The sequence below is a fragment of the Nyctereutes procyonoides genome, unplaced genomic scaffold (assembly GCF_905146905.1).
Source record: "Nyctereutes procyonoides isolate TBG_1078 unplaced genomic scaffold, NYPRO_anot_genome, whole genome shotgun sequence".
NCBI classification, from domain to species: Eukaryota; Metazoa; Chordata; class Mammalia; order Carnivora; family Canidae; genus Nyctereutes; species Nyctereutes procyonoides.
Window position 1 is genome coordinate 22,800,402 of NW_026575136.1, and position 27,089 is coordinate 22,827,490.

The 27,089-nt window shown below is 40.8% G+C and overlaps 1 protein-coding gene and 1 pseudogene across 2 annotated transcripts in view; one reads left to right on the forward strand and one right to left on the reverse strand.

The window, feature by feature from the left end:
• The window catches only part of LOC129495500 (mucosa-associated lymphoid tissue lymphoma translocation protein 1), a 62,983-nt gene that overhangs the window by 12,137 nt on the left and 23,757 nt on the right, over positions 1 to 27,089 (forward strand). The window contains exons 3-9 of one of the 2 annotated variants that reach the window (XM_055303069.1): positions 7,320 to 7,441; positions 13,468 to 13,627; positions 16,690 to 16,868; positions 17,433 to 17,529; positions 18,031 to 18,063; positions 21,405 to 21,431; positions 22,591 to 22,623. In XM_055303069.1, coding sequence (XP_055159044.1) covers positions 7,320 to 7,441; positions 13,468 to 13,627; positions 16,690 to 16,868; positions 17,433 to 17,529; positions 18,031 to 18,063; positions 21,405 to 21,431; positions 22,591 to 22,623 — 651 coding nt within the window. The remainder of the gene's footprint in view (positions 1 to 7,319; positions 7,442 to 13,467; positions 13,628 to 16,689; positions 16,869 to 17,432; positions 17,530 to 18,030; positions 18,064 to 21,404; positions 21,432 to 22,590; positions 22,624 to 27,089) is intronic. The other variant, XM_055303070.1, reaches the window with a different exon arrangement.
• Positions 8,218 to 8,688, reverse strand: LOC129495502 (40S ribosomal protein S11-like; annotated as a pseudogene).

Genomic DNA, 27,089 nt, shown 5'->3' on the forward strand with positions numbered 1-27,089 from the left:
GATCATCTCTGTGGGAATTGGAGGGAAGTGGGAGCGTTAGTGAGTGTGCTGAAATGGCTTGAACCAGAAGTCCACAATGATTTTTAGACCTTTATTTTCTCGTTAAAGCATCAAAAATTCTGATCCCAAAGCAACTGACATAGGCATCTCTGTCCTTTGCAAATGTTGTTGAGCCTCGATGTGCAGTTCAAGATGTTCCTGTTTCCTGTTGTTTTTTTAAGTGAAAACATTTTGAGTGTAGATTATAGGCTCCGTCAGTTATGTAATTATGCAGATCACACAACTGCTGCCAAGGAAGTAATGCCCTGGCCCCAAATTAGTTAAGCAGAGGCCAGACAGTAGGGGATAGTTAGAATTAACATTTTATATATGGGTTTCGTTAGATGAATCCCAAGGTTCCAACTCCAGTTCTGTTTCATTTTGTTTCCTTCTTTATATAAAAGTTAGATCACGGGCAACCCGGGTGGCTCAGTGGTTTAGCACCACCTTCGGCCCAGGATGTGACCCTGCCTGTGTCTGCCTCTCTCTCTCTCTGTGTCTCTCATGAATAAATGAATAAAATCTTTAAAAAAATAAATAAAAATAAATAAAAGGTAGTTCACTGGGTGGGGGGATGGGGTACTGGTGATGGGCACTTGATGGGATGAGCACTGGGTGTTATACCATATGTTGGCAAATTGAATTTAAATTTTAAAAAGAAAAATAAAGATTTAACTGAAAACAAAAAAAATACTTCACTCTCCAGACATACCAGAAGACTCTGGCCAGGGTCTCCTCATCTGCTACTCCTCAAGTGGCATTTTTGCACTTGCCCCACATCTTTTTTGTCTTTAAGAAAGGAGCCAAGGGGCACCTGGGGGGCTCTGTCAGTTAAGCATCTGCCTTCGGCTCATGTCATGATCCCAGACTCCTGGGATGGAGTCCCATGTCTGGCTCCTGCTCAGCGAGGAATCTGCTTCTGCCTTTCCCCTCTCATACTCATCTTTCTCTTTCTTTCTCACTCTCTCTCAAATGAATAAATAAAATCTTAAAAAAAAAAAGAAGGCAGGAGCCAAGATTGTTGAATATTATTCTTTAATTTCCAAAATACCTTGAGTTCAGAACCATCTTATCTTTACAGTTCTGTGAAGGAACAAGAGCTCTGCTATTATGAACATTTAAATTTTCAAAGTGAGCAAACATTTGGGTGGAAAATGAGATTTCCAGCGTTTATCATTTAGCCAGAGTCAGAGTTATTGACAAAAGCAGATTAGAGCCCATGTCTGCTGACCCCAACCTGAACTCAGTGGCATTTCCATCATGCTAAGAGATTTCTGGGTCATTCCAGAAGCTTGGTGATGAATTATTCCTCCAGTTGCCTCTTTGACCTATGGACTGCAGTTCTTTTGTCCTTGCCAAATTAAAAAGTACTCATACCAGGGGCACCTGGGTGACTCAACAGTTGAGCGTCTGCCTTTGACTCAGGTTGTGATCCAGGGTCCCAGGATCGAGTCCCTCATCGGGTTCCCCGCAGGGAACCTGCTTCTCCCTCTGCCTCTCTCTGTGTGGGTCTCATGAATAAATTAAAAAAATCTTTTTTTAAAAAAAAAGTCCTCATCCTAGATCTCCTTTATAAGGGATTTTTTTGGTTGCATGAGTGACAGAAATTACTGAAAGGAAAATATCAAGAAGTGGAAGAAGCAATGGTGGTATTGACAGAAGCATGACAAAAGGAGGGGAAGAGAGAGGGGAAGGGAGTGATGAGGTCCGAAGGAATGTACGTCTCTGTGGAGCTCTTCAGGTCCCTGGGCAATGTGGGAGCAGGCGGGGTATGATGAGATAGGTGTAGACAAGGGGCAAATGTCAACTGCCTTGTAGGAGGGTCATACGTGGACATGCTTTGGTTGTGTTGCAGGGAAATTATTGGAGAAAGAGAAATGGTATTCTGGGACAGTATGAGGCACTTTTCAATGATAACTTAGACATTTTCAGAATAACAATGGAAGAGTTTTAGGTAGAAGCTGATGGAGAGAAATGTTTGGTTCGCAGCCTCTGAAGACAGATGTGCCATCGTGTATACAGTGGATCTGTTTCTGGAACAGCTGTTTGTAAATTGCCTCAATATTTAAATACATCCTGAGAGAGGCTAACGTAACGGGGAGCTGTAGTGAATCCTTCTGTCAAGAATGACCCTAATTTATCTGCTTTGGAATTCCAGCAGGGTTTTTAGTCTTACTGTTCAGTATCATGAATCTGTGATCTGCACAGGTGTGTGTTGGACGCACGATCCTCATGTTCCATCGTACCTAGTTCAGATTCTCCCCGGCTTACAGGAAACCAAGTAACCTCTTTGACTTCTTTGCAGATGTTATCTGAAAATAGGCTTGTTTGTCAGGAAACTGTGCATTCACCCTTTAAAATAGAACTTTCATTTGTGTACCTTGGTACACCCTCCATAGCCCTGTGCCATCTTCTTTCCTTACCTTTGTTCAGCACCTTCTGACTAGTGGGCGCCCCACGAGGGCGGTTACAGGTTGACCATGGTTCCCTGCCGCACAACACTACGTGGGAGGAAGGAAATTTGTGTGGTGAAGGCAGGGGAGGTATTGTGACTTCTTGTCTTTACTACTCACCAAGGGTGGTTTCCGAATCACATTGTGCCTTTCAATTCTCAGTCTTTGAAGCATTAAGTTAATAAATACGTGTATTTATTCGCTGGCTTATTGTAGACTAGACTACTGAAATTGATGGTGCAGGTGTAAACTGAGCTTGAATGTACATTAGAAATCATGTAGGCTTGTCTCCCACACAAAGGAAGGACACCTTTTAGGACATCCTGGCCATATGGATCCTTTGTCCATTAAAGTCATTCATTTCTTTGTAAGACACTCTAGGGAGAAAACCTTTTAAGTTCCATCATTCTTGTCTCTTGTCTCTTTGTATAATAGGAGAGAATATTTGCCGTGGTCCATTTATAAGCACTGCCATGGTACGAGACATTGCACTCTGCCTGACATTCTCCCTTCAGTAAGAGAGGCTCACTGTAGCAGAAGATTAGCATGGGAGGTGCGTTAAGGATCACTGAAAGGGGGGCACCTGGATGGCTCAGTCCATTAAGCATCTGCCTTTGGCTCAGGTCATGATCCCCAAGTCCCAGGATTGGGCCCGCATCAGGCTCCCTGCTCTGCAGGGAGGCTGCTTCTGCCTCTCCCTCCTGCTCCTTTTTCTCACTTGTTCTCTCAAATAAATAAAATCTTTAAAAAAAAAAAAATCACTGGAGCAGGGGCAGGGGCCAGAGCAGACTCCCCACTGAGCAGGGAGCCTAACATCAGGCTTGATCCCCAGACCCTGGGATCATGACTTGACCCCGGGACCATGACCTGAGCTGACGGCAGACACTTAACTGACTGAGCCCCCCCGGGCGTCCTTGGCATGTGACTCTTGATCTCACAGTTGTGAGTTGAGGCCCCATGTTGAGCATAGGGATTACTTAAAAATAAAATCTTCGGCCCAGGATGTGATCCTAGAGTGCCGGGATCGAGTCCCACGTCGGGCTCCTGGCCTCTCTCTCTCTGTCTTGAATGAATGAATGAATAAATAAATAAATAAATAATCTTTTTTAAAAAAAACCTTAAAAAAAATCACTGGATAATGGTAGCTAATGTGAAGTGATAGATGTGTTAATTAAGTCAACCGTGGTAATCACTTCATAATGTGTATATGTAATAAATTATCGCAGGATATACCCTAAATGTACGCAACTTTCATTTGTCAAGCATACTTCGATAAAGGTGGAGAAAAAAAATCGCTCGCTGCATTGAAACAAAAGCATGGGGATTTTAAAGCTCAAGAAAACCTAGATTGGTATTCTAGTTCTGCCATTTTACAAGGGAAAAGAAAAAAAATGGTTTCCGAGAGGTTAAATAGTTTACTCAAGGTCATTTGGGTGACCTTTTGCAAATTACTTCATTTTCTTCATAGTAACATAGATTTAATGAATATCTAACTCATATGGTTATTTTGAAGTTTAAAGATCAAAACACCTGGCATATATAAAGCAGTCAGTAAACTGCTGATGTAGTAGTTTTTATTACAGTGATGAAACACAGTCAGTCAACAAATACGTGCGGAACACTCACTGTGTCACCATGTGCCAGGCACTGTTCTGGGTGTCGGGTAAACTGGTGACCAAGACAGGCAAGGTCCTTGCTCTCATGAAGCTTCTGTTTTAGTAGGTGAGGCAGACAAGAAAACACAGGGATTTCAGATGGGTTCATGCAGTGAAGACCAGAAAGTGGGATGAATGTAAGTGAGAAGTGGGGGTGGGGGTAGCTGGTTTAGAGATGTTTCCCAGAGAAGCTAGAGACCTAGATTATGAGAAAGAACGAGCCTGTCATGAAACATCGGGGGGTTTGAGGGGAAATCCAGCAGAGGAGTAGTAAGCAGAAAAGTACAAAATAGGTTGGCTTCTGAAAAGAGGACCATTGTGGCTGGAGCAAGGAGGACAGGCAGGGACGAAGTTAGAGAAACCAGTTTATGTAGGACCTTGTGACCTACATGAGAAGTGTTCATTTTATTCCAAGTACAATAGGTCAGGCAAGGGCTTTAATCAGAGGAGTGACATGGATTAATCTGTTTTATTTGATTTTATTTATTTAGAGAGAAAAAGAGTGTGTGAGGGGGTGGGGCAGAGGGAAAGAGAGAATCTTTTTCTTTTTTTTTTTTAAGATTTTATTTACTGATTCTTGAGAGGCAAAGACACAGGCAGAAGGAGAAGCAGGCTCCCTGCGGGGAGCCCGATGTGGAACTCGATCCCAGGACCCCGGGATCATGACCTGAGCCAAAGGCAGACGCTCAACTGCTGAGCCACCCAGTTGTCCCAACATCCACATTTTGAAAGCCCATTTAGCCACAAACCCTATATTCTTCAGATTTATATTTGTTTTCTTCTTTTGTTGTTACAACTTTTTTTCCTTTCTTATCACACATTAAGTTTTAAAATCAGAATCTCTTGATCTTGAAGTTGTGACCTACGTCTCTCCTGGCTAAAGAATGGCATTGGGAATGTTAAAGGCAGTGCTGTGAATTTGCCGGCCAAAGTGAGAGTGCTCATCCCTTTTTCTGTCTTTGACATGTACTTTGCCACCAACACAGAGTACAGGTTTCAGAAGAACTGTTACTTCCATACTGTGCTAACTTGGCATCCACATAAAAAATTAATGAATAGGAGAGGTCTCCCTTGGCAAAAGTTTTAAATTCTTTTTTGAGAGGCAAAGCCTTTACTAAAGGTTTTCTAGGGTTTCTTCAGACCCTCAAATATAGTAAGTATGCAATAAATATTTATTTATTTTGGTATCTTCCTGGAATGGTTTTCACATACCTGTTTTACCTTATACACTATTTTTGTTTGGAAAGGTTAGTATCTTTGATATACTGTAAGAGTGCTCTTATTGGGATTAACTCCTCTTCAATTGTAATCTTGTTTTGATCTTGTTTTGATTAGTGGCTTACAGAGGAAGAAGATACTGTTAACCATATTCAGGATAGATGAGGAAAGAAAATAAACTAGGTGGAAGGAATTCTATTTTGCAAGTTTTAATGACCTTTTCTTCTTCCTTCCTGAAAGCCAACTAACCCAGTTTTGTGTACTGTAAGCTTGGCAAATGTCAAATTTCCTAACTTTGGTTTTTTTTGTGTGTGTTCATTATCTGTTGCATAACAAATAACCCCAAAACCCAAGGCTTAATACAACAACCGTTTATTACTTCACAAAATTCTAAGGCTAAGAACCTGGAAATGGCTTAGCTGGGTGTTTTGGGCTCTGGTTTTGGCCCCAGCTGTTGGGGCAAGGCTGCAGCCGTCTGGGCTGACTGGGGTTCAACAGTCCTCTTCTCAGGTGCTTCACTTAAATGGCTCTTGGCAGGAGTCCCAAGTTTCTTCCCTTACCGCTTGTGCCTCCCACAGGGCTGCCTGAGTGTCCCCATGACAGGACAGCAGGCTTCCCCAAGGGAGAATTGAGGGGGGTGTGGGGTGAGGGAATAATTTCATAAATGATATAGGATTTTCTTTAAAGATGTCCATGTTTTTTGTTTTTTTAAGATTGATTGATTGATTCATGAGAGACACAGAGAGAGGCAGAGACACAGGCAGAGGGAGAAGCAGGCTCCCTGCAGGGAGCCCGATGTGGGACTTGATCCCAGGTCTCCAGGAGCATGCCCTGGGCCAAAGGCAGGCGCTCAGCCTCTGAGCTACCCAGGTGTCCCTAAAGCTGTCCAAGTTTTGATGCTGATAGTCATTCCTCAGATGAGAAATGTGTGTTATCACGTGTCAGATTTATCCTGCTGTTCTGTTTCCATGCCTTTCTGCATACAGAATAATTTTCTTTTTTTTTTTTTTTTAGATTTTATTTATTCATGAGAGATACAGAGAGAGAGAGAGGCAGAGACACAGGCAGAGGGAGAAGCAGACTCCATGCGGGGAGCCCCATGTGGGACTCGATCCTGGAACTCTGGGATCACGCCCTGGGCAAAGGCAGACACTCAAACACTGAGCCACTCAGGCATTCCTAATTTTTATTTTAATGCTAAATCATTAAAAAAAAAAGCTAAATCATAGCATTGAAATTAAATATATTTTGAAGATGTTTTCATTAGTCAATACCTAGAACAGTGCACCTAACTCAACTGAAGTTCCAGCTGTATGAACATTTAGGACCAAGTATATGAAGAGTTGGCACTGAGAACTGCATCATGACTTGTCTAGCAGGCATCTCTTATAAAGTGCATTCTGGGGGGCGTCTAGGGGGCGCCTGGGGGTCTCAGTCGGTTCAGTGTCTGCCTTCAGCTCAGATCATGATCCCAGGGTCCTGAGATTAAGCCCCCTGTCGGGCTCCCTGCCCTGCGTGGAACCTGCTTCTTCCTCTCCCTCTGCCCCTCCCCCTGCTTCTGCTCGCATGCTCTATCTCTCTGTCAAATAAATAAGTAAAATCTAAAAAATAAATAAGTAAAGTGCATCCTGATTTCAGAGGTGTTAGAACATGAAAAAAATATTTCTAAGAATTGTATAAATATGGCTAACAATTTTCTCCCCCAGTTATGGGAAGTACAGTAGATCAAAGTCTTCTGTGGATGAGTTTCTTTCCTCTTGTTTTTACAAAGCCTGGAACTCACAGATGCACAATCTGATGGGGAAGGAGATATGAATGGGCAGTTTACAACTAGGATGAATATACAGGTTATTTCCAAAATACTTTTTTTTTTGTTTGTTTCAGAAATATAAACAAGGAAAACCTCTCTTCTGTGACTTAATTTTACTTTTTTTTTTTTTTTTTTTTATTAAAGGAATAAAGATCACTGTCAACCCAGAATCAAAGGCAGTCTTGGCTGGACAGTTTGTGAAACTATGTTGCCGGGCAACTGGACATCCCTTTGTACAGTATCAGTGGTTTAAAATGAATAAAGAGGTAAGTTTTTAAGTGTATTTTACTTCCTCTGTCATAAGAAGAGAGAATGATAGCAAATTATTTAACGTCATTATCCTCAGTGTGTTTTTTGGAATTTTGCTCTGATAGACCTGGCTGTGGTATTACTGAAGTAGACAATAATCATTATTTTGGTAAGACAATTCCAAAAGTTGGCTTATAAAAAAAATGGTGAGCAGGGCACCTGGGTGACTCAGTCTGTTACGCATCTGCTTGCGGCTCATTTCATGATCCAAGGGTCCAGGGATGGAGCCCCACATCCATTGCACTCTGCACTCAGCAGAAAGTCTGCTTCTCCCTCTCTCTCTGCTCATGTGCACACACTCATGCTCCCTCTCTCTCTCTCAAAAAAATAAAATCTTTTTTTAAAATGGTAAGCGGAGAGATGCCGGTTGGCTCAGTGGTTGAGCATCTGCCTTTGGCTTGGGTCATGATCCCGCGGTCCTGGGATCGAGTTCCTCCTCGGGCTGCCCGCAAGGAGCCTGCTTCTTCCTCTGTGTCTCAGCCTCTCTCATGAAGAAATACATAAAATCTTTAAAGAAATAAAATAAAAGATGGTAAGCAATAATAAAATCAATTCTCAAGACTTTAAAAATTGTAGAAAATTAGGATTACTTGGAACAACAATCTTAAAAATAGTAATTATCACCAGTACATTCTAACATGCCATAGAGAATTCCTTACAACAAGTTATGTTCCAACTAAATTATTTTTTAAATAACTTTATTTTCTTTGGCGGTGTGGGTAGACGTCTAACCTCAGAACTTCTGGAATTGCTTCTTGGTGCCAACAGTCTTTGTGACTTTGAGCACATGGAAACAGAGTCTTGCTGAAAGGCCAGCACCTGCCCACTGTGACTATATTCCCAATCTGGCCGTCCCTGCAGCAGGGGGACAGGTGCACAGATGTGTTCTTACGGTGTTTCTCAGAGTGGTTGTACTTTCAGATGTGGTGGAGGAAGACCCGGTGGATGATAGTGGTCTCTGCATCTTCACCCGATCACCACACCAGATTCAGTCTGCCCTCTGATGAAGACATTACCTATAAAGGGGCATTTCTTGTTGTTTTAGGACCCTCAGTGGCCTCCTTGGGCATCTTGAAACCCAGACCAAAGTTTTGATGGTACTGTAGGGGCGTCTTTTTGCCAGTTTCTCCAGCAATCCCTCTTCTTATTTTGAAAGCTGATTTGGCTCCTTTGGGTAGGCATGCTCAGTCTAAATGTCCACCATCTTCCTGACCACCTGAAAAAAAGGCAATCAAAATCTTTAATCGAGGTATTTTTAAGATGACATGGAAGGCAAATAGAGGATTATTCTAAACATTCCATGTAACTATTATATCAAAAGATTTAGGCTAGGAGCACTTGGGTGGCTCAGTGGTTGAGCATCTGCCTTTGGCTCAGGTCATGGTCCCAGGGTCCTGGGATCAAGTCCCGCATCGGGCTCCCTGCATGGAGCCTGCTTCTCCCTCTGCCTGTGTCTCTGCCTCTCTCTCTGTGCCTCTCATGAGTAAATAAATAAAATCTTAAAAAAAAAAAAATGTAGGCTATTATGGTAGATTCTGAAGTCAAATTCCAGCTAGGAGAGAGGAGCATTATTCCTCCTGTAGAAATATTGTATTCCTGCGCTCCCCAGCAAGTAATGCAAAATCACACATTGGAATTCTTTTTTCTTAAAAGTTCTTTGAGCCGCTCTGCCACTGGGCATGTCCCACTGCTCTGGCTCGCCCAGGTTGTGTCTCACTTTGGTAGGGTCCTCTATTCCCCTTCTCCACCTCCCCTCTCCCCCTGCCATCCTAGATTGTACCTTGAAACTCCATATTCTTTTCAACCTATTAGTCAAATAACTAAGCTTTCTTCCAAATGCAGTGCTAGGTCTACATTTGCAAACCTGAAACTAAGTTAAAGGGCTATTCTAAGATTATGATCTTTCCTTTAGTGGAATTGATCCTGTGCCTTAGAAGAAATGTGTGGTTTTATACAATTTCCTATTTCCATCCCTTACACACAGGTGAGGTAGGGCGGCTGACCTGCAGTAAAAGATTGCGCGTAGGCTTTGGTGCTAGACAGGCCTGGGTTGGAACCCTGAGTGTCATTATTAGTGACATGAATTTCTATCCTCCAGGGGTATGAGAATTTAATAGGGCATTTCACGTACCTAGGCTTTCAAGAGATGGTAACTAAAGTTATCTGTAACATCTTCTCAATTGCAAAGTTGCTTTTATCTTAATAAATGCTTTTTGAGGGAGAAACAATAGATAAAGCTTGCTATATTAAGCATGTCTTATACAATGGAATATTCCTCAGCCATTAGAAACGACAAATACCCACCATTTGCTTTGACATGGATGGAACTGGAGGGTATTATGCTGAGTGAAATAAGCCAATCGGAGAAGGACAAACATTATATGGTCTCATTCATTTGGGGAATATAAAAAACAGTGAAAGGGAATAAAGGGGAAGGGAGAGAAAATGAGTGGGAAGTGTCAGAAAGGGAGACAGAACATGAGAGACTCGTAACTCTGGAAAAGAACTAGGGATGGTGGAGGGGGAGGTGAGCAGGGGGTGGGGGTGGGTGGGTTATGGGCACTGATGGGGGCACATGATGGGATGAGCACTGCGTGTTATTCTATATGTTGGCAAATTGAACACCAATAAAAAATAAATTTATAAAAACAAATAAAATTTTAAAAGTCCAGTAAAAAAAAAAAAAAAAAAAAGCATGTCTTTTGTAAAGTAAGCCCTGACTTGACAAAGGTAAAAATGTAGGCAGGGGGCAGTACTTCTTCAATTCGAAGAGTTGTAATAGATTTTAAAGCCCTCACAAGGTTGAATTTTGTCAAACTACTTTTATGGTCATGGGGTTATTTTAAGGGATACTCATTTAAGAAGTATTTAGCGAGCACCTGTTTTGTGCCAGGCCATGATCTAAGGCTGTGATGACGAAGTGCTGACACACAGGGTCCTGCCTCCCTCGGTGGGGAGCAACAGTAAATAAATAACAGAATTCTTTGAGTTAAGAACTATGAGGAACATCAGGGTGATCTAAAATGAGAAGCCACTGTCTTAAGCAGGAGAAAGTAACACGATAGAATTTGTGTTTTTAAAACACAATGCTGCTGCTTGAAGGGAAGCAAAGGAAAAGCAGAAAGACCAGTTAGCTAATGCCTGTACTAGACTGTCAAGAATGACAGTGTGGACCAGAGTAGGGCAATGGAGAGGGAGCAGAGTGCCCAGGTCAGGTTATGTTAGAGGGAGAGTTTTCCACACCTGATAGGTTAGAGGTGGAACGTGAAGAAAAAGGGAAAGAGATCAAGGGTGACCCTTGGATTTTTTACTTGAAGCATCTGGGGTCGTGTTATATACCAAGGTATTGAAGATTGGGAAAGAAATGGATTTAAGGAGGTAAATCAAGGATTTGGTTTTAGGTGCATTAAGTTCAAAGCACCTGTTAGACATGTACGTGAATCATCTAGGCAGTTTGGATATCTGGAGTCAATGAAAGTTTATGTTACAGAAGACCAACCAGTAAAGAGACTAAGAGCCTAAAAGAGAGATGGGAGGAAATCCAGCAAAAGATGGTATGAAGCCTAAAAGGGAAATTATTTCAAGAAAAAAAAAGGTAGAGGAGCACATGGGTGGTTCAGCAGTTGAGCATCTGCCTTTGGCTCAGGTCGTGATCCCAGGGTCCTGGAATGAGTCCCCCATCAGGCTCCTGGTGAGGAGCCTGCTTCTCTTTCTGCTTGTGTCTCTTCCCCTGCCCCCCATGAATAAATAAATAAAATATTTAAAAAAAAGAAAAAAGAAGAAAGATGTAGTTAGCATTCAGTGCTGCTGAAGGGGGGGAGTGTGGGTCAAGGGAGATTTGTTTGGGATTTTTTACTTATTTAAGATAAAAAGCCCTAGGGTATGTTTTCAAGAGTGATACAATAAACGAAGTAGATGGTAAAGTAGAGAGAAAAAGGCAGGAGCAAGGTCAGAGTGAGTGGGATTGGCAGGAAAGAAAAAGTTTCCCTCTGCCCCCCCCCCTTTTTTTGAGATTTTATTCATTTATTCATGAGAGACAGAGAGAGAGAGGCAGAGACACAGGCAGAGGGAGAAGCAGGCTCCCTGCGGGGAGCCCAATGTGGGACTCAATCCCAGGACCCTGGGATGATGCCCTGAGCCCAAGGCAGATGCTCAACCACTGAGCCATCCAGGTGTCTTCCCTCTGCCCTTTTCTGTTCAGTCTCTGGGTGCTTGTGAATTAAATGACAAAGTACAGATTAACAAGAGAAAAAGTTTATCCCTTTGGGAACTTACAAAGGAGGTAGCTCCATAAATGGTTAAAGTTAGAGCCTCACATACCTGATTCAGTAGGGAAAAGGGAGGAGGGAGAAAGACTTCTGAGAGAGGAACAAATGGGTTTCTTTAAGAACTACAAGGAAATTTCTAGAAGAATAAACAGGAGATAAGGAAGTTTGCCCTTATGCAGGTATAAGTGGTCTTCTCATCTTTATCATGACCATAAAACTCTCCTGGAGGGGGGTTTGTGGTAGGTTTTTTTCTCCATCTCCTTCCTGAGTAAAGCCACCTGAAGAAGGAATTTATGGTAGCCTCATTTCCCAGAAGTGTCTACTTTTAGTTAGATAAGGGGATCTCTGTGTAAGCTGCGTTTTGGACCTGTTCATCCCAAATGTCTGCAGCTTGAATGAGGCTGCATACCTTCTGGGGTTCTGAGTGGATCCCCACAGATCCTAAGCCCAAGTAGCCTTTGCTAGGAAGATGTGTTTTCTGTTTTAACCAGAGAGAAGAGAGCAGTTATGAAGAGATACATAGATCGCTTTGTGATTAGGTGGCAGGAAGGGGAGAGTTTCTATCTGAAGTCGGTGGCAGGATTGTAGAAGGTTTGAGAGAGAGAAAGTATGCATTAATAGTCTAGTAGGAAAGCAGACTTAGTACATTAACACGGTGCCGGGTGCAGCCTGCCATCCAAGTTGTCAAATCTTCAGCAAAATGCTCTTCCTCTGGTGCAGGTTCTGAGGGGGCAAGAGTTGAATTCCGTTGGTTGGGACTTGAAGGGGGGTACTTTTGAAAGGGAGCTAATGTACTATAACAAGGCACTCAACTGAGCCTCTTGGCAATGTGCTGGAAGTGAATGGCACTTATAGATTGATGAGAGCAGCAAAGCAGAAAGAAATCAATGTGGTGACCAGAGCCCTGGGGAAGACCTTGGGAAACTCTTGGGTGGCCATTCTTTCCCATACTTGACCACATTTATTCATGCAGGTACAAGTAGTGTTCTTTTTTTTTTTTTAAGATTTTATTTATTTATTCATGATAGACACACAGAGAGAGAGAGAGAGAGAGAGGCAGAGACACAGGCAGAGGGAGAAGCAGACTCCATGCAGGGAGCCCGATGTGGAACTCGATCCCAAGACCCCAGGATCACGCCCTGGGCTGAAGGCAGTGCTTAACCATTGAGCCACCTGGGCTGCCCTACAAGTAGTCTTCTGACATGCTTTCCATAGCCCTACTCAGCCCAGACCCTGAAAGAAGAGTAGTGGTTAAGGGGTCTATCCTCTTACAGAATTTTGCAGCTGAAAAAGTAGGGTCCCAAAGTGAAATAACTTGCTTATGTACTCACAGCTAATTTGACCAGAACTGAAATTAATAGCCAAGCCTAACTTTTCTGTGTTACTTATAAATTTGCTATTGTAGGTTCTTTAAATACTAAGATGTGAATAGTTTTAAATGACAGACAGATACTTTCTGTTAGGTTTTGGAAGATCAATGGGAGAGAGCTTAACTCTCTACTTAATGGATTCGTAAAAGAGTGTGGATTTCTAAGACTTTAGTCTTAAATCATTCAAAATGTTTGTTTTTTTAAGCAAAAATATTTTAGAACTTGGGAAAAAGTATGCTTTTGACAGCTCCAAAGAAGTCAACACATTTTTTTGCATGGCACATTTCTCTAAGGTAATGTTTTGATGAATCATTCATTTACATTCTCTTACTGATTCTTTCACAGATTCCGAACGGAAATGCATCAGAACTCATTTTTAACACAGTACATGTAAAAGATGCAGGCTTTTATGTCTGTCGAGTTAATAATAATTTCACCTTTGAATTCAGCCAGTGGTCACAGCTGGATGTTTGTGATGTCACAGAAGTAACAGGAAGCTTCCAGGGTAAGTGATAAATGAAGTTGAATACTGGGATGGAAATTGCCTTATTTTATTTCGAACGTTTACTTTAGTTTCACAGTATCACAAACAGTATTGGCAGCTCAGGTACATACTTACCACCAGCAGAAGGTCACCAGTTGCTCACACTTTAGCCCATGCGTTTTAATCCCTTCTCTGTGGACATATAGACAAGCAGATGCCTTCGACTGGCCCTGCTGCTGGCCCCTGCAAACATTCCTCTTCTTTCTTTCTACACTCTATATCTTCCTCCCAAACTGTTATATTACAGAATCGCATTTTGGAATAAAACCTTTAGAGTTGGGATCCCTGGGTGGCGCAGCGGTTTGGCGCCTGCCTTTGGCCCAGGGCGCGATCCTGGAGATCCGGGATTGAATCCCACATCGGGCTCCCGGTGCATGGAGCCTGCTTCTCCCTCTGCCTGTGTCTCTGCCTCTCTCTCTCTGTGACTATCATAAATAAATAAAAATTAAAAAAAAAATTTTTTAAAAAAACCTTTAGAGTTGCTGTTGGCATGAAAGGGCAAGTAACATATCATTCCCTGCAGTAAAGCATTTCATCAGATTTTCTATTCTCTGTCATCCAGCCTTTTTCAGTAACTAGTACTGATTTAAAAAATCTGCCTGGGGCAGCCCAAGTGGCTCGGTGGTTTAGCACCACCTCAGGCAAGGGCCTCATCCTGTGGGGAATCCTGTGGGGATCGAGTCCCACATCAGGCTCCCTGCATGGAGCCTGCTTCTCTCTCTACCTGTGTCTCTGCCTTTCTCTCTCTCTCTCTCTCTCTCTCTCTCTCTCTCGTGTGTTTCTCATGAATAAATAAATAAAATCTTGTAAAAAATAAAGAAAAATTTAAAAATCCGCCTATTCTAAAGAGTAGTCAGCAGATGGTATTTTCTGTATTCACATTCACAGTCAAGAATCATATTCTTTGTCATTTTGCCAGACGAAAAGAGTAGGTGGGAAACAGACTTTTTGTTACCAGTCTATCTTCTATATTCTTCGCTCTCAAATTTAGCTTTTCCTACACCTAAATAAATAATCTCTAAAAATAGTCATGATTAATTTAAAGGAATTATTTGTATCTTTCTAGAATTTTTCCATGCATGTAATGAACTTTAGTATGTTTATAAATGAAACCTGTTCATTGGAACACCTGGTGGCTCAGCAGTTGAGCGTCTGCCTTTGGCCCAGGGTGTGATCCTGGAGTCCTGGGATCGAGTCCCACGTCAGGCTCCCTGCATGGAGCCTGCTTCTCCCTCTGCCTGTGTCTCTGCCTCTCTCTCTCTGTCTCTCATGAATAAATAAATAAAATCTTTTTTAAAAAATCCTGTTCATTCAGCAAAGACCAATCACTTGCAGTGTGTAAGACCCTGAGTTTCATGATGGAGACTTGGTATTGCGTTAACACTAACAAGTCCTCCTTCCTCAAGAACCTTATAGCAACATGTGAGTGTTCAATAAATAATGCTTTCTGAGGGCACTTGGGTGGCTCAGTTAAGCACTGGACTCTTGATTTCGGCTCAGGCCATGATAATCAGGGTCATGAGATCGAGCCCTCCGTGGGCTCCATGCTAGTTAAGATTCTCTCTCTCCCTCTGCCCCTCCTACACACACATGCACATTGCTCTCTTTCTCTAAAATAAATAAATCTTTAGAAAAATAATAGTAATAATGCTTTCTGATATCTGTTTCAGGAAGAAATGCTAGTGATAATGCATCCATATTTATTCCATGCTAATAACAAAACTTTATTTATTTATTTAAGATTTTGTTTATTTATTTTACAGCATGCAAGAGAGCACAAGCAGGGGGAGGGGCAGAGGGAGAGGGAGAAGCAGGCTCCCCGCCAAGCAGGGAGCCTTGATGCTGATTCAGGGCTGGATCCCAGGACCCTGGGACCATGATCTGAGCCGAAGACAGACGCTCAACCAGCTGAGCCACCCAGGCCTCCCCCAAAACTCTTTTTAATAAGTTAAACAGTAGAATATAGAACTTTCTGTGTTGAGTGTGAATATCACTCAAGATGTTAATAAGTTGTTTGCCCTCACCAGAAAGAATCTATAACCAAACACATGTGGAAACCACTTGAACTATTTTGCCTTTTTATTTTTTTAAAGATTTTATTTATTTATTTGAGAGAGAAAGAGGAGGGGCAGAGGGAGAGGGAGAAGCAGGCTCCCCACTGAGCAGGGAACCCGGTGTAGGACTCGAACCCCAGACCCTGAGATCATGACCTGAGCTGAAGGCAGATACTTAACTGACTGAGCCACTTTGCTCTTTTAAATGTACAAAGCAGGCAGCCCGGGTGGCTCAGGGATTTAGCACTGCCTTCAACCCAGGGCCTGATCCTGGAGACCTGGGATCGAGTCCCACATTGGGCTCCCTGCTTGGAGTCTGCTTCTCCCTCTGCCTGTGTCTCTGTCCTCCCCCCCCCCCCCCCCCGTGTGCATCTCTCATGAATAAATAAATATAATATTTTTAAAATAGTAATTAATTAATAAACAAAGCATACGAACACTTAAAGCTCTGAGAAGTCCTTAAAAAAGGCTCTGAGAAGCCTTGCCAAAAAAAATCTGTTTAACTCTGTTTAACCCGGGATTTTCGAAATGTATTTGTGTTCAGCATCCTTTTATCCACAGAACATCTCTCAAAAGTGCCACGGCTTTATGCAACATAGTTTTGGGAGGTATTTTAAAGATCATTAAAGGGATCCCTGGGTGGCGCAGCGGTTTGGCGCCTGCCTTTGGCCCAGGGCGCGATCCTGGAGACCCGGGATCGAATCCCACATCGGGCTCCCGGTGCATGGAGCCTGCTTCTCCCTCTGCCTGTGTCTCTGCCTCTCTCTCTCTCTCTCTGTATGACTATTGTAAATAAATAAATAAAAAAAATTTAAAAAAAATAAAATAAAATAAAAATAAAAAATAAAAAAAGATCTTTAAAAATTAACTTAAAAACACTTTTGTTTTTTTTTAGTAAAGGGGAAAACAATTTTATTATTAACCTAGAGGTTTTATTTATGTTCGGTAATGTTTTTCTTTTAATTTAAGGAAGTTCAGATGGCATCTCTGAATCCAAGTTGCAAATCTGTGTCGAACCAAGGTCCCAAAGGCTAATGCTTGGCAGTACATTGGTCTTACAGTGTGTTGCTGTTGGAAGCCCTATTCCTCACTACCAGTGGTTCAAAAATGAGTCACCATTAATACATGAGACGAAAAAGCTATACATGGTAAGAAGTTGGTAATTTGGGGGTTTTCTGTGTTGACATGTAAAATAGTATAATTGAAAATTAAGACAAACATTAAAGTTCATATTCATCAGGGTGTCTTAATGTTTTCCTTGTTACTCAGTATTAATTCACTTTTATATTTACAAAAGTGCTGTAACATAGCACCAGCCCATATCTAAGGGCTTATTCTAAAATGTCGTATAGGGGCACCTGGCTGGCTCAGTTGATGGAGCATACAGCTCTTCATTGTGGGGTTTTAAATTCAAGCCCCATGCTGAGTATAGAGATTACTCTAAAAATAAAAACCTTAAAATGTCCAATAGTACTACACCTCGCTTACCATGATTGGTATATGTGCTGCCGAAGCGAGCACTCGCTTACCATGATTGGAATCTTTGTATCATTTGCCTGCTTATATTTAACATAAGATATAGATATAATCTAAGAAATGCCTAAAGTCCTCTGAAATGTTCTAGGTTTTTTTTCCTAATTCAAAACAACTTCTCCAAGCCAATTAAATTGAAAGAAAATGTGTGTGTGTATGTGTTCTGATATTGCTAATAGGTGCCTTATGTGGATCTGGAACATCAGGGAATCTATTGGTGTCATGTATATAATGATCGAGACAGTCAGGATAGCAAGAAGGTGGAAATCATCATAGGTAAGCACTCTTACTCAGTGTTCTGACAAATGGATATAAGTTATGCAAGATGAAACATTGAAGCAATGGAAATTCTCTACCCCATTCTATTTAATGGGGGGTTAAGTATTCAGTTATATTGTTTATACGGAAACAGAATACATAAATTCACAATCATAAACATTTGTGGCCAAAAAAAGTATTCTTTAAAACTTTAGTTATAAGAAATCTGGTTTAAATGGGAAAAGATGTTTAATAAAACATTTTAAGAACCAGGCATCCCAGGCATAGAGAGGAAAGAATGATTGTTAACCAACAGCCCCCATTATGAAGTTCGTAATGTGGTAGTTTGCGCTGTTGAAGCTTAATGCATTTATACTTAGGTTGTCACCAGTAGGAGAGTTGCAGCATGTGTTGGTATGCAACATAGTTCTGTGATATTTGTTTCTCTGTCTACCTGATGGCCGCCCTTCCTAAGATCATGAATTACAGTATATTCACATCTGTTTTCTCTGATACAAGGAAGAGCAGATGAGGCAGTGGAGTGCACTGAAGGTAGAGTAATCCTTTGGTTTGAAAGCACGTATCCTGCATGCTGGTTCCTCTGGGGTTTGGTGGAGTGCTCTAGCCTGCGCGCGCAGTCATGGAAAAAATACTAGCTCTAAGAAGGGTGAAATTTCACGGGAGTCTCAGGGTTTTGTAAATTGCCAGGGACACTGTTAAACTGACACACTTAAAGTAACTAATTTTCCATTGATTTTCTACGGCACGTAAGAATAGTGTTTCTGCACATCATATGAATAGGGAGCATTTGCAGTTAATTCTTAATGTTAATTTTTACAAAATTACAAACTAATTTTTAGTAATTTGCTCAACTTTAATTTGAAATTTGTTCAAAGACTGGTGGCATACTACCATGGATAATGGTTTAAATGATTTTGGCCATCCTTTTAGCCATGATTATCAGCTGCTCAGATGCGCATGTGGCTTCCGTGTCAGTTTCAGGACAGGCAATTTCCTGTTGAACACATGTCTTATCAAATATCTAATATTTCTAATTCAATATAAAATTGGTAAGATCCATTTTTTGAAACTCCAAGTCTGTACATTAATCTACTATGTCATCTTTACCATAATATATAGAGAGACAACTGGGAAATCTGTTTCAACATAAACTTTTAAATTTGTTTTAGTTATGCAAAGCATTGTACAGAAGTTCTAACGAGTACATTTTAATACTTACGTTACCTTCTCTTAGTACATCACATTGTTTTACAGAATTTTGTTTGCAGATAGCAAAGTATTTTTTCAATGTCTGCTTCTTTAAACTATTGTATAATCTTGGGGTCTACTTGGGTAAAGTGAAAAAAAAAAGTTGAATCTTGTATTTCCTGGGTTTTCCTGCCTTTCATATCTCTGTGGTGTCACACTGAAATGCTGTAATTACTATGTTCGTCCTAATGCATACGTTTGAACAGGAGTTCTCTAGCATGAGGGGGATTCCAGTCCTGTTGTCTATAGAGGCCTTACACGAGGGAAGCATATGAAGAAATCTTCAAAAACTCTTCTTCATTTTCTTACTTCTTTTTGCCTAATTGCATGATTTCTAAACTTTTCCAAAGTTGGATATCTCTAAGAACAGATATAAAGTGGCACTGCTGTTTGGCTTCGAGGTATTACATGGAAATTACCACCTTTGCTGTGCTGTTTCTTTCCCTGTATGATCATCTCTATAGTTTTTACAGTAGCAAACACAGTCAAATTCTCATTTTCACATAAACCTATCAGCACACTTCGAGATGAAGATCCAACTATGGAACCACTTCAGAAACTTCAAATGGGAGAATTAGATCCAACTTTTCTTTTGAAAAAAAGTGTGAAGGTTGAGATGTTTTATAATTGATGGATTGACACATACCCTTAACAGTATCCTACATCGTATCTTTTTTTTTTTAACCGCAGAACATGATATCACTTATTTCACTTTATGTATTTTATTAAAGGTAGTCGATCAGGACAAAAGATGGGGATTGAATAAGTGAAGTCAGGGGATTTTTTTTTAGGGCAGTGAAACAAGTCTGATCATTGTAATGGTGAATACATGTATGCAAGTTTTTTAAATCATTTAGTGGGAGGTCAGGGGAGGGGGAATCCCAGAATGGAATGAAGAATATGACCAAAGAATCTAAATGCGTTACAAATGTATGCAGCAACCTCAGTGAAGAGGGGAAGGAGGAACAAGGTGCCGACCTCAGTAACTAGAAATGAATGAAGTCTCTAAGACAAGAGACAAAAGAAATTGTACAGAGCCTTGTACTCTAGTTGTTGATACTCTTTCATGGGTTTTACGTTATAGATAAGAGTTAAATTCCTCTGTGACTCTTATGAACAGTGTAACATTTGTAATTTATTGCTAATGCTAATTTGCATCTTCATAAGATTTGCAAAGGAAAAATAGATGGCTGTAATGTCATGGGTATTTGCTTAAATGATTGTATCTGTCCTTTCACCAGAGAGTACAGACAGGTTAATAATCCTGAAACCACTGTACCTCCAAAACACATTATACCCGTCTAAGCACGAGGAAAACATCAGCTAATCCAAATTGAGAGACATTCCACAAAGTACCTCACCAGTAATCTTCACAACTGTCAAGACCATCAAAAACAGGGAAAACCTAGGGATGCCTGGGTGGCTCAGCAGTTGAGCATCTGCCTTTGACTCAGGGCCTGATCCCAGATTCCCAGGATCGAGTCCCACATTGGGCTCCTTGTATGGAGCCTGCTTCTCTCTCTGCCTGTGTCTCTGCCTTTCTCCCTCTCTCTCTCTGTGTCTCTCATGAATAAATAAATAAAATATTTTTTTTTAAAAAAAGGGAAAGCCTAAGACACTCAAAACAAAGAGCCTAAGGAGACATAAGAAAATGTAATGTGGGGATCCCTGGGTGGCGCAGCGGTTTGGCGCCTGCCTTTGGCCCAGGGCGCAATCCTGGAGACCCGGGATCGAGTCCCACATCGGGCTCCCGGTGCATGGATCCTGCTTCTCCCTCTGCCTATGTCTCTGCCTCTCTCTCTCTCTGACTATCATAAATAAATAAAAATTAAAAAAAATTAAAAAAAAAAAAAAAAGAAAATGTAATGTGGCGTCCTGAATGAGGTCCCAGGGGGAAAAAAGGACATGAGTCATTTATTGTGACAAATACACCTTACTAAACATAAGATGTTAAAATAGGGAGGCAAGCTATGAATGTATACGGGAACTCTTCTTTACTCGTTTCACATCTCAAACTCTTCTAAACAATTCCAAAATTAAAAGTTTACTAGAAAAAATCATTTGAAATTGTTTCCTAGTTTCACAGAGTTTTCGATTGAGGCCAAAGACCTGTCTGTCCCTTGACTGTTTTTGTCTCAAAAGGCCAGAATAGGGATCCCTGGGTGGCGCAGCCGTTTGGCGCCTGCCTTTGGCCCAGGGCGCGATCCTGGAGACCCGGGATCGAATCCCATGTCGGGCTCCCGGTGCATGGAGCCTGCTTCTCCCTCTGCCTATGTCTCTGCCTCTCTCTCTCTCTCTCACTGTGTGCCTATCATAAATTAAAAAAAAAAAAAAAAAGGCCAGAATATCTAAAACTTTGAACAAATGATGAATGAGTCTGTTCTGCTTTTTGTCATTTAACGAAAGTAGCAATAGCTCAGAAGTCCTACATGTATCAACAGTAACATTCTCTCACGCTTAGTAGTTGCATGGCTTCTCCCTGAAGGCACTTGAAAAGTTCTAAACTAATGAAATATTACAACATAATTTAATAGCTTGAAACCTACTTCTCTGATTAGTCTTACAACTTATGCTAAATTGGTGGTTCGATTATATAAAACTGGTCTATTTTCTCTTCATTTTAGATGAATTAGATAATCTTGGACATCCTGGTGAGTAATATAAACATAAAACATTAGCTTGAATACAATAACTAGATAATCTTTTGCTATAGCAGTCTTAGTAATTTTTTCCTTTATTAAAATAATACAGTTTAGGATTGAAATTAATACTTACGTGAAGGATAATTTCATGCAAGTAAAATATTAAACATTCTAGATTGTAAGACGACAGAAAAGTATACAGCAGCAGAATATATCAACGTATATTTTTATCATTGTGTATGACTCTAGGTCATAAAAAGGCAGTTAATGGAGTATCTTTATCTGAAGTAAAAGATGTGTGAGTGGGGAGAAATAGAGGGTCGTGGACCATTAAGAGACTGACACAGGGACACCTTGGAGGCTCAGTCAGTTGGTTGTCTGCCTTCAGCTCAGGTCATGATCTCAGGGTCCTGGGATCGAGTCCCTCCTCAGGCTCCCTGCTCAGCAAGGAACCTGCTTCTCCCTCTCCCGCTGCCTGCCACTCCCCCTGCTTGGGCTCACTCTCTACCTCTGTCAAATAAATAAATAAAATCTAAAACACACACAAAAAAAACAGAATTACCCTATCTATAATAATGGACACATTACTGACTCAACTCCCATCTTTCCCTGCATGGTCCTTGGGGTGGGAGGTTTCTTATTCTATGTATATAGATGGCAAAGTGCGCAGACTGTGGAGTGAGGCTTACTAGTTCAATTACTTTGAGCAAGTGACTCACTCAATCTCTCTGTGCCTCAGATTCCTTATGTATATAATGGAGGAAGTATGTATCTTAGACAGGGTGAAGCTTATTTAAATCCATTTTATTTAAAGCACATAGAACAGTTCCTGGCAAGCCTTTGGTAACTGCTAACCATTCCTGCACTGCTTATTACCACCACCCACCATTTTCAGACTACTTTCTACCTAGCATAGCAAAGATTACTGCCCCCAGCTGTGGTAGTTAATTACTGAAAACATTCCCCTGCCCTGATTCTAACTCTGTCCGTCCAGGTGTGTTAATTAAAAATCTGAAAATATTAAAATTGTTAGTTAGCTGTTAGAAACCACATTCTGTCTTTTGATGCTGCTGCTATTGTTCATTTTTTCCATTGGTCTTTAACCCTGCAGATATTTGTATCATGGACAATAACACCTTATCTTTTTTCCATTTTTATCTTTTTGTAGACAATAAAGAGCAAACAGCTGATCAGCCTTTGGGTGAGTACAGCTTTAAAATGCTTGGTCACAGGGCTCCTGGGTGGCTTGGTTGGTTAAGTGTCTGACTCTAAATTTTAGTTCAGGTCTCAGTCTCAGGATCATGAGCTCAAGCCTCATGTTGGGCTCCACCCTGGACATAGAACCTACTTAATAAAATAAAATGCTTGGTTAAAATAGGGGCATCCAACTTGGTTTTAGCTCAGGTCCTGATCTCACAGAGTCTGCTCGAGATTCTCTCTCTCTCCTTCACCTTCTGCCCCTCCCAGCCCCTCTCATGAGCTTTCTCTCTGTCTCAAATAAATAAATAAAAATATTTTTTAAATAAATAAATAAAATGCTTCGTCAAAATGCAACTTTCCAGTGCTTTTATGGTGATCATGAAGGGATTCAAGATATTTTAATTTGACATTTTAAATATTTAAATGACACTGAGACCAAATGTTTTATTTTGGATATTTGTAAAAGAAATTCTAGAACAGGGAGCTTTAAAAGATTATGAATTCAGTTTCTGGGACCTAGTCAACTTCTGTGGGGTGATTTCTTTGTTTTGGCAACATGCAAGCAAACAAATAAGTAAACCAGGAACCTGCACATGTTACACAGAAGTGATTAATACTATCTCTTGGTGCAGTTAGAGATTGGAGAAGCAGCAGAGAGGTTGCAATAGCAGTTCTATATTTTAAAGGATGAATAAAGGGGCACCTGGTTGGCTTGGTGAGTGGAGCATGTGACTCTTTTTTTTGAGCATGTGACTCTTGATCTCAGGGTTGTGAGTTCGAGCCCCATATTGGGTGTAAAGATTACTTAAAAATTTAAAAAAAAAAAAACTGTTTTAAAAAAAGATGAACAGAAGGACCTTCCAGACATAGGGAACAGATTTAGATTTCTACGTTCTTTTGAAAAGTGGTAGCTTTTGAGGGTAGCTGTGCTAAAGTGTGGCTGCCCCTTTAAACAGGATTTCTGCTCCTCTGTTTTCCTGTTGTACAACTGTGGGCCTACTTCACTCTCTCCCCTCCCTGTCCTCCTCCTTCCCCATGTGATATTACCATGTAGCTAAATTTCTTTACATGGTGGCTGGGTCTCAAAAGTGTGAATCTTCTAAACTTCCTAAGGTTTAGATCCAGAACTGGCAAGTCTCACACCAAATTATGTTGTTCAGAGAGAATTAGGGGCTGCCCACATTCAGGGTGGGGGGGCTGGGGTGCAGTTCTGTACCCTGAGGACAAGGATAGCGTGGCTCCTCAGAGGTCTTCCCTTTTACCCCATCTGGGGAAGTAGGCTTAGACTTTACTCTGTAGGACACAGAGATTAAAAGATTGTGTGCAACCAACAAGAACTGTATATTCAGTCAAATTTGATGCTAATACTCAATTTTTGATAGCCAAAGATTTTTTTATTTAGCAAATACCTAAATAGCACTTAATCTGTGTCAGGTTCTTTCCAGGTGCTTAAGAATATTATTTATTTTGGATGAGACAAGATGAGTAACACACTGTCAGAATAATTAGACGTGGAATTAGTGCTGTAACATTGTGCCAGTTTTTGAAGAATACATTGCATTAAGCTTTGGAAGATGCCTTAGGAGCATGTTAAAATATCTTTCTGAAGTGGTTTTATTACTCTATTGCTTGATCAACTGGCATTTATGTTTCCTTTTTCCAATAAATGGTTTATGTTCAAGAAGTTGTGGGTGGCTCTTACAGTAAATGTTTTTCTTCAGAAGATTTCTTCCATCTATTTTATCACTTGCAAACCATCATGAATTGCTTATGTAGTTGCTATTTTGAAATGGTCTTTGATTCCTTACCCTTATCTCCTTAACTTCACATTTTACTGCTTCTTTCTCTGTCGTACCTCTAAAGTCTGGCTTTTCCTTTTCTTTTCTACAACCAATTCCTGGAATGGGTCTTTGTCATCTCTTATATTGACCACTGCAGTCTGCTTCTCTGTTCCAAATGCACCGCACTTCGCCTGTCACTAAGGAACTGTTTCACATGTAGATTGGGCAAGGTAAGATTCACTTACCCATCATCTGTATTACCATTAAACTCAAGAAAATGCATTAAGATATTTTAGGAATTGGCCGTTAAAAATAGTCATTAGGGAAAATTTTTTTAAAGAGCTATGGTCAACTACCGATACATTTTGTGCCATGTAGTTTTTAAATCGTTGAACCCTGGCCTTCTGTAAACTGTGCCAAGTGTTCTTTCTAAATAGATGACTCAATCCATGAGTAAAGAATTGACATTAGCAAAAACAACTTAGTTTGATAGCTGGTCCTTTACCCCCCAGACTCCAGTGATTTTTTTTTTCCTGTTATATTCCTTATAATTGTTTTTTGCCAATAAAACTTAGTCTAGGACATATATAGAATTAAATTATCATAATATTCCATCAAAAAAAAAAACCCTCTGGGATTTACAAATACTTTACTACCTGAAAAACTTTGGGAACCCATGATTTGGGCTGTAAGGTATAAGCCAGAGACACATATTCTTTTACTTGCCCCCACACACACAGTTAGAGGTAGATTGCACTGAGTCTGTCACTGTATCCACAGGTCTAAATTCTGAGGGGGTTAATGTGCTAACAAAAAAATGCACTGAGAATTTTCTTTCTGTGGATTAGTCAGCTAACAGTCTTGCTGGGTACTTTGGTATATAGTGGATACTTTGGTATAAGAGTATCGATCTAGTTTATTTAAGAAGAAATTTAAAAAAAACCCTAATGTTAAGTTTTATACTGCCTCCTATTGAAATCTATCCTGAGTGTCCTCAACTTTTACAATGATTCTAAGAACTAAAGCAGTTCAGTAGAAACTATGTCTGAATCCTTATGGGTTTTTTTTTTTTTTTAAGATTTATTTATTTATTTATTTATTTATTTATTTATTTATTTATTTATGATACGGGGGGGGGGGGAGGAAGAGAGGGAGGCAGAGACACAGGCAGAGGGAGAAGCAGGCTCCACACAGGGAGCCTGACATGGGACTTGATCCCCGGACTCCAGGATCAGGCCCTGGGCTGAAGGCGGCGCTAAATCGCGGAGCCACCTGGGCTGCCCTGAATCCTTATGTTTTTTTTGTTGTTGTTGTTGTTTGTTTTGTTTTATTTTTTTGAGTGAGTGAGCTGGAGGGGCAGAGGGAGAGGGGGAGAGAGAGAGAGAATCTTTTTTTTTTTTTTATTCATGGTAGACATAGACACACACACACACACACACACACACACACGGGAAGAGGGAGAAGCAGGCTCTGTGCAGGGAGCCTGATGTGGGACTTGATCCTGGGACTCCAGGATCGCGCCCTGGGCCAAAGGCAAGCACCAAACCGCTGAGCCACCCAGGGATCCCTGAATCCTTATGTTTTAAATAATCTTGATAATTGACCTTTTCTTTTGAATAAAGGATTATCATTTATATAGGACTTGAAGTAACTTTTACTAAAGTAGAAATGCTTAAGTATGATTTCATTTTCCTAAAATACATATATTCATGGGAATAAGCAACTTGCAAGAAATCCCTAAGAATGTAAATATAGAATAAAGATACCATGACATAAAAGTATTGAGGCTTTTCACACAGTGGGGTTTTCTTTCACTTTGAGAGAGTCCCATTCTTTGAGTTGGTGTTAGTTTTCTCCAGACCTTCCTTAACACTAGACTTAAATGTTCTGTGGAAAGAAAAGAAGTTTCCCCAAAAGTTTTAATCCATTTAATGATTTGAAATTTTGGAAATTCTGTTCCCTATTGCAGACATCAAGTCAGCAGTGTGATGATTTGTGCTGGTTTCAATTTCATAAGAGTAGTGTTCATAATAATTTTATTCAGCATTTAGGGACAGAGGTTGGTCACCTAGTCCTCGCCTGTGTCGGTCCAAGGCTCACACTCCTACCCAGGGCGGCTCCTTGGCCAGTTGGCTGAGTACTGCCACATGCTCTTGCTACACCTTCTCTGCTGTTCCCTTGTGTCTCTGTCATGGTTTGTACCATAATCTGGGCTGCCCATCCCCTACTGCCAGTCTTCAAGAAAAACATCATAACAGGTTACTACTGCCGTGGCCTGGTCTCAGATCTTTAACCACTAACCCCACCCCAGACTAGCAAAGGTGTAGTTCTAAAGACCAGCCTTCTACCGCCATTTTGGGACAAGCTATATATGGTAAAGCTAGCTGGTACTTTCTAAGGCATAAATGTGGATCTTTTTGCCCCTTAAAAACATAAAAATTCTTTGTATGATTGATGAGTGTACATCTTTGAACAAAGTCTCTGCACTAAGGTCAGAAAATAAACTGTTAAAATGTTCATACAGAAGGTCTTCACATGTCCCTAAGGTCACCCAAACCAGGTTTTCTTTGTTTGTTTGTTTTTTAAGAAGCCAAAAGGAGACAGCACATCAACTGAAAAAATACACATAGAGTTCTTGTTAAGTCCCTGCTTTTCTCTCATCTTTGGTTTTCCCCTTACTTGCTCT